The 8220-nt window shown below is 48.4% G+C and overlaps 1 protein-coding gene across 2 annotated transcripts in view; it reads left to right on the forward strand.

Annotated features, from left to right (window-relative positions):
* LOC110521236 (zinc finger protein 609) overlaps positions 1-7794 on the forward strand; it is a 185894-nt gene extending 178100 nt beyond the window's left edge. For both annotated transcript variants that reach the window (XM_036968847.2, XM_036968845.2), the window contains exons 7-9: positions 189-527; positions 1719-1797; positions 3482-7794. In XM_036968847.2, coding sequence (XP_036824742.2) covers positions 189-527; positions 1719-1792 — 413 coding nt within the window. In that variant the 3' untranslated portion in view covers positions 1793-1797; positions 3482-7794. The remainder of the gene's footprint in view (positions 1-188; positions 528-1718; positions 1798-3481) is intronic.
* Positions 7795-8220: the final 426 nt, after the last annotated feature.

Here is an 8220-nt window from a genome sequence, read left to right on the forward strand (position 1 = left end):
GGTCTGTACATACAGCTATGCCATTGGATTGTTCAAATCTCTATTATGATGATGTACAAAATTGAAAAAATAATAATAAAATAATGAATGAACACTGATATGCATTAATTTTCATGTTTGTTTGATTGTAAATGGGAACACTTAATGACTCTGGTGTCATGGTGTTTAACGTCCTCTCTCACCGACAGGGTCCTACTACTCATTCTCCCCCTATGGCAGTAAGATGGGGCCGGGCGAGGAAGGCAGCGAGAAGGTGGCGCGCGCCAGCCCCACGGTCAGTGGCAAGTCGTCCTCCGAGGCCAAGGCCCTGGACATCCTTCAGCAGCACGCCAGCCAGTACAAGAGCAAGTCGCCCACGGTCGGCGACAAGACCTCCTCGCATGAAAGGGAACGGGAGCGCGCTGTGGCCGAGCGCGAGCGAGACTTGGACCGGCCGCGTTCCTCTCCCTCACAGCGCATCATGCCTTCCCATCACCACCTGGGCTACCCGCTGCTCTCGGGGCAGTACGACCTGTCCTACGCCACAGGTAAGTGATGGCTGGCCGCTCGCCTACAAACAAGCTCAAGCACCAGGACACATCTCGGCCTATAGCGTTGGCTAGCTGCTCAAATAGAACGCGCAAGGACACATCTCGGCCTTCAGCGTTGGCTAACTGCTTAAATAGAAAATGCAAGGACACATCTCGACCTTCAGCGTTGGCTAGCTGCTCAAATAGAACGCACAAGGACACATCTCGGCCTACAGCGATGGCTAGCTGCTCAAATAGAACGGACAAGGACACATCTCGGCCTACAGCGTTGGCTAGCTGCTCAAATAGAACGCACAAGGACACATCTCGGCCTTCAGCGTTGGCTAGCTACTCAAATAGAACGCGCAAGGACACATCTCGGCCTACAGCGTTGGCTAGCTACTCAAATAGAACGCGCAAGGACACATCTCGACCTACAGCGTTGGCTAGCTACTCAAATAGAACGCGCAAGGACACATCTCGACCTTCAGCGTTGGCTAACTGCTCAAATAGAACGCGCAAGGACACATCTCGGCCTACAGCGTTGGCTAGCTACTCAAATAGAACGCGCAAGGACACATCTCGACCTTCAGCGTTGGCTAGCTGCTCAAATAGAACGCGCAAGGACACATCTCGGCCTTCAGCGTTGGCTAGCTACTCAAATAGAACGCGCAAGGACACATCTCGGCCTACAGCGTTGGCTAGCTACTCAAATAGAACGCGCAAGGACACATCTCGGCCTACAGCGTTGGCTAGCTGCTCAAATAGAACGCGCAAGGACACATCTCGGCCTACAGCGTTGGCTAGCTGCTCAAATAGAACGCACAAGGACACATCTCGGCCTACAGCGTTGGCTAGCTGCTCAAATAGAACGCACAAGGACACATCTCGGCCTACAGCGTTGGCTAGCTGCTCAAATAGAACGCACAAGGACACATCTCGGCCTACAGCGTTGGCTAGCTGCTCAAATAGAACGCACAAGGACACATCTCGGCCTACAGCGTTGGCTAGCTGCTCCAATAGAACGCTTTTATATGGCAATCACCTAACTGTGAAATGATTTAACTTTGTAAGACCTTTTTCTCCTACCTAAAGTAATACAGACTAGAGAACATTAACAAAATATCATCCATAACGTTAGTGTATTGACTAAATCTGGAGTTGTGAGTATATGGAGGTGTATCTAACTGGGTGGCTCTTCCTTCACAGGTCTCTCTTCATCAGCCATAGTTGCCAGTCAACAAGCCTCCTCCCCCTCCATGTACCCCCCTGCACGGAGATGAGAATGGTAAGGAGGAACCAGATCCTCCAACAAATGGCCCCAAACTGACCCCACTTACACATACATACACACACACACACACACACACACACACACACACGTTTCTTCCTGATGTTTAAACATGCTCTTTGATCCAGAATAGTGTCAATATAGCTACACTAAATGGCTACACCACAAAAGTATGTGGACACCTGCTTGTCAAACATCTCAATCCAAAATCGAGGGCATTAACATGGATTTGGTCCCACCTTTGCTGTTATAACAGCCTCCACTCTTCTGGGAAGGCTTTCCCCTGCGGGGACTTGCTTCCATTCAGCCACAAGAGCATTGTGAGGTCGGGCACTGATGTTGAGTGATTAGGCCTGGCTCGCGTTACAATTAATTACAAAGGTGTTCGATGGGGTTGAGGTAAGGGCTCTGTGCAGCCCAGTCAAGTTCTTCCACACCGGTCTTGACAAACCATTTCTATACGGACCTTGCTTTGTGCACGGGGGCATTGTCATGCTGAAACAGGAAAGGGCCTTCCCCAAACAGTTCCCTAAAGCACAGAATCGTCTAGAATGTCATTGTATCATGTAGCGTTAAGATTTCCCTTCACTGGAACTAAGGGGCCTAGCCCGAACCATGAAAAACAGCCCCAGACCATTATTCCTCCTCCACCAAACTTTACAGTTGACACTATACATTGGTAAAGGTAGCGTTCTCCTGGCATCTGCCAAACCCAGATTTGTCTGTCAGACTGCCAGATGGCGAAGCGTGATTCGTCACTCCAGAGAACGCGTTTCCACTGTTCCAGAGTCCAATGGTGGTGAGCTTTACACCACTCCAGCCGACGCTTGGCATTGCACATGGTGATCTTAGGCTTGTGTGCGGCTGCCTGGACACGGGACAGGAAGTCGGTGGTACCTTTTTAATGGGGAGAACTGGCTCGTGGTAACGGCTGGAGCGGAATCAGTGGAATGGTATCGAATACATCAAAACACATGGTTTCCATGGTTTCCAGGTGTTTGATGCCATTCCATTTGCTCTGTCCCTCCCCTCAGCAGCCTCGTGAAAGAAACCCATTTCATGAAGCTCCCGACGAACAGTTCTTGTGCTGACGTTGCTTCCGGAGGCAGTTTGGAACTCGGCAGTGAGTGTTGCAAACAGCGCTTACAGTTGACCGGGGCAGCTCTAGCAGAGCAGAAATCTGATGAACTGACTAGTTGGAAAGATGGCATCCTATGACGGTGCCATGTTGAAAGAGCTCCTCAGTAAGGCCATTCTACTGCCAATGTTTGTCTATGCAGATTGCATGGCTGTGTGCTCAATTGTATACACCTGTCTGTAAAGGGTGTGGCTGAAATAGCCCGAATGCACTAATTTGAAGGGGTGTCCACATACTTTTGACCATGTAGTGTATCTCTTTCTCTTTTTTTCTAAGTCAAAAAATAAACACTTCTGTCTGACGACTAGAAGGATTTCTGGTTGTTTGATGAAACTGCAGTCTATGATGCCCTCTGCTGGACAAAATATGATCCAACATCAACTACATTTCATTGAAAGTGTCAGTGTATACAGTATGTGCGATTATCTGTAGGGCTTAACTACAATGTAAGTTTACAGGCCAATCATCTTGTTGAATGTGAATGTTCAATTCTTAGCATTGCTGTCATATAACTCTCCCTGTCTGTTTTTTTGCCCCCCACAGGGAGACCTGATTGGCTGACCTCGACCTTGCTTGGAGCCATGTGACTGGATCACACGAAGAAGCCTGCTGCAGAGCTCATTTTAAGACATCAGTTCAATGGTGTTTGGTGTGTTTTTTTTAGTTTCTGCCTGGTTGTTCCGGCTGTTCTGCTTCCTCCTCCCTCCGCTAGTGGGATGGCCACCCTACGGCAAGGCTTCCCGTGGCTGGGTTGAGGGCTCGCCGAGCCCCCTCCTCTGGTTGGCCGGCCGGCCAGTCACTCACGTGATGACTAAAAGGTCTGAGGCCTGACGCGTTCTGGTGGAGTGAGGCCTTATCACACGGACGGCCATATTGGAAGTGGAGGGTGCAGATGGGAGAGGGGGTCGATCAGAAATCACTACATAGAGATATGGACCTATAGGACTGATGGCTGACCCTGAGACTTAGAGTAATGGGTTGCAGCTTGACTTCTGGGTTGTTTCATTCATCCACCAAACTACCCACTGACCCGGAGGACATTTTGAGACATTCATTGCATTTATTTCCCTTCTGTTTTTTTTTTGTTTTTTTGGGGGGGGGGGTCGTTGTTTGGGCCAGAGGAGGGGTGACTGAAAGGGGAGCGACTGGTTTTCGTTGTCTCCATCCCTCTCCACCACTCTGGGCTTTCTATGCAAGCCGAAGCTGCTCTTCTCCTTAATACTGACAAGAGAGACAGCCCTCCTCTTCCTCTGTTCAGTTTCAGGAGGAGGAACATTCAAAAGTTCACGCTCTGTTGAATCTGTAGTTGTTTGTGTGAAAAGTTATCAACCGCCTACTTGAGTTCTTTCAGAGAGTCAAACTATGCGTGTTTGTTGTTTTGTTGCTGTTTATTTGTACGAGGCTTTTTATTTTTGTGCGTTGTTCATTCCACAGCGTTGGTCTCGTCACTATTCATGTTTTTGTATTATTTTAGCAGTTTATTTGATTTTTTTCTTTGTGTCTTGTTGGCTTGACGACCATGTTTCCATCTCACTCTCACCCAGTGGTGAAACAAACTCCTTTGGCTGTTTTGTCCCTGTGTTGAACGCTACTGGGCCTTTCTGTGGTGGCGGTGACAGCTGTCTCCTGGTTTCCTTTCCCAAAGGGTCATCCAGTTTACAGAGTAGCTCCAATGCATCTGCTCCAGCTCCCAGCTGCTCAGCAAGGGCCCCGGCTTAAAGGGAGAGGACATATTTGTGCCTGGAGGTACTTTGGCTTAGAGAGAAGAGGAACGGAGAGGAGCAGAGATGTACCATCCTGGTGCTCTCCAAGCTGTGACCCGGCAGGTTGCACTAATCAGAGGTGCTGCCTGGACTCTTCAGATGCTGCCTCTAGTTCCATCCAGCCGTCCATCTTCACTGGGCACTGCAGAGGCTGGAGGGGGAGAGGGGTTCTCAGACAGGCAGGCAGCCCAGGTCGTGAAGTGCACAAGGCTTTTGTTTTGTGTGTTTGTGCACACTGTCTGAGACCTACATGACTATATGAGAACGGTCTGCAAGCCACCGTCTGGCTGTCGCTGCTGCTAGTCTCTCACCGAACGGCATCATGGGTTATCTGCAGTCCTCCCTCATCAATGGACATGTAAGAACACAAAGGGGAAAGTCTCTAGAGCTGTCAGAGGATGCTCAGTAGATATGACTGCACTCACTCTCCCTCTGTTCTGGCCTGTAGTGATGGAGGGGCGGGCAGCTCTCTCCCTCTGTTCTGGCCTGTAGTGATGGAGAGACGGGCAGCTCTCTCCCTCTGTTCTGGGCTGTAGTGATGGAGAGACGGGCAGCTCTCTCCCTCTGTTCTGGCCTGTAGTGATGGAGAGACGGGCAGCTCTCTCCCTCTGTTCTGGCCTGTAGTGATGGAGAAACGGGCAGCTCTCTCCCTCTGTTCTGGGCTGTAGTGATGGAGAGACGGGCAGCTCTCTCCCTCTGTTCTGGCCTGTAGTGATGGAGAGACGGGCAGCTCTCTCCTGTAATATTTATTCTAGGACGTCTAGTTGTGGAGTGCTGTGTTACTGGGAGTTGGCACATGCCCCTGCTAATTTTTTGGTGAATTTGCGCAATTGCAAAATGGAGTCTCTCCTGCAGGCCCACCTCCCTCTCTTTTCCAACTATCTCTGTCTGTCTGTGTGTGGCTGCATGGCGTAAACATTAGCCCCGCACAATGTCCCTCCTAGTGGATCAAGTCAGATGCACATTTGCTTTGGGACACTGTTCCCATCTCCGAACCTCTCACTGTGGTTTCTGTTTATAGTGTACAGAGGAATTCGTTTTTCAACGGTTGTTGGACGCTATCGGAAAATGTCCTATGCTTTCTGTCTTGTTAGCCCCCCCCCCCTTTCCGTTGTTGATATAATATGATAAACTGTGGAGTCCACCCCTTCAGTAGCCTCTGTTGTTGTTAACCCCTCCACCAGTAGCCTGTATCCCCACTCTTGAAGCCCATGATGCCATTTTAGTCCCCTCGTCACACACGTTCCCAAGCCGCCTCGACCACCCTCAAGGAAAACAAGTCACATTTCAACCTTGTCACTTTAACCCTCACTCATTTGTTGCTCTTGTTTTTTTGTTTGTTTTTGGTTCCATGAGATACTGCTCACGAATACTTTGTGTTGTTATTAGTACCTGCCGGGATAGACGAAGGCTGAGGGCCGGGCTGAGGGCCGGGCTGAGGGCCGGGCTGAGGGCCGAGCAGCAGTCCACAGAGGAGTCATAGAGAGGTAGAACTCAGCAGATTCTCCCACCGCGTCCACTCTTCTCCTGCTAATGATCCCCATTAATCCTGCCGCAGCCGCACAGCGCCCACTCAACCGCTTGTCTGTAAATCAGTAAATCTGATTCGCCGTGATGCTTTCCTTGCCCTTCATGGATCTGGCGTGCTTTTGAGAGAGCAGCACAGGAAATCTGAACTAATAAATTAGATTTTTTTGTGTGCGTGTGTGTTTTATACAGAAATGTGATTTAGCGAAGCCGATGGGAATGACACGTTTGTTGTGGCAGCGGCGGTGAAACAGACCTCAAAGCCACCAAAGTGGCGTTTCATTCACCAAGAGATCAGGCGAACGCTATCATGAACAATTAAATAGGCCGTACTCAGAGCACTGCCCCCTGTGAGAGTCCATTCATTCCAGTAATACTCTAATAGTTCTCCTAATCAGACACGTTCCAGTTGAATTCCCCTGCTAAACACTAATATAAGAGGCCTGTAGGATCCATAATGATCCAGTCACTAGAGAAAGGGGATCTCCATTCAAGTCAATGTTCAATGACGTCTGGAACGCCATTCTATTGCTTCTATTTCTATGGTGGGCTCATCGAGGTTGACTTTGGTTCTGTCCTGTAGTGATGTCAGTTCATATGTTACTGTTGTATGAATGTTGTTAACAGGTGACCTGGTTGATAAGCCCTACTCTCACCACAATACTGTTGATGCTCAGCCTTGATTGGATGCTGGCACAGATTATCCCCCCCCCCTCCTGTCCTTTTCTCTGAAGTAGAGGGTTTAGGTTTTGTTTGGAAATATGTCTAATATGTTTTTTAAAAATGCTTTTAACGCGTTCTGTATGGAGTGAGATGGGAGGTGAGGTCAGAACCAGATTATATATTAATAGTAATTTAACAGGTCTGTTAAACCAGAACCTCTGCTGGTGAAACATTTTTTTTTTTCATGATACGCGGAAAAATGTGCTTGATACATTTTTTTTTTTTTGAGGATCGAGTTTGGGGATTTTTTTTGTTTTTTTTAATACAGACAGAGAAATTAAATAATGATCATACTCCCACGGCAGCCGTTGTTGAGGTGTTGTCTCACTGTGCTTGGGTAGTCTGTCATTCCTTGTGTTACTCACACCGCGGGGGGACAATGTTCTTGTGGGAGTTTCTTTATTCATAACCCCGCCCCCTAAACCCACGTCCCCTAAACCCACGCCCCCTAAGCCCACGCCCCCTAAGCCCACGCCCCCTAAACCCATGCCCCCTAAACCCACGCCCCCTAAACTCACGTCCCCTAAACCCACGCCCCCTAAACCCACGCCCCCTAAACCCACGCCCCCTAAACCCACGCCCCCTAAGCCCACGTCCCCTAAACCCACGTCCCCAGAGCAGTGGCTCAGTATCAGTCATCGGTACTTGAGAGAGAGATGTTTACAGCTTTTTTAATTGCTATGTTTTGTTTTGGTTCATCCCCCTCTTTGCCCCTCCCCCTTTCCCCCCCCAGGGTTTCTCTCTTATGTAAAGTGTATATTACCACATGTCTTTTTTTATACAATGCTGTAACTTGCCTTTGTACATTTAGGCGAAAAAATAAATCTTTTTATGAGACAATCACTCCTGTCCCATATGTCTTGTCTTTTTTTTCTCCACAGGGAAGGAAAAGGATCACAATAGGTGTTGTTATTAGGAAACCCTTAAGTTAATGCGTATGATACAGGTTAATGATGAGCATGATACAGGTTAATGATGAGCATGATACAGGTTAATGATGAGCATGATACAGGTTAATGATGAGCATGATACAGGTTAATGATGAGCATGATACAGGTTAATGATGAGCATGATACAGGTTAATGATGAGCATGATACAGGTTAATGATGAGCATGATACAGGTTAATGATGAGCATGATACAGGTTAATGATGAGCATGATACAGGTTAATGATGAGCATGATACAGGTTAATGATGAGCATGATACAGGTTAATGATGAGCATGATACAGGTTAATGATGAGCATGATACGGGTTTGTTGCGTCAAC

This window comes from Oncorhynchus mykiss, chromosome 4 (assembly GCF_057628025.1).
Source record: "Oncorhynchus mykiss isolate SJ-2025 chromosome 4, ASM5762802v1, whole genome shotgun sequence".
NCBI classification, from domain to species: domain Eukaryota; kingdom Metazoa; phylum Chordata; class Actinopteri; order Salmoniformes; family Salmonidae; genus Oncorhynchus; species Oncorhynchus mykiss.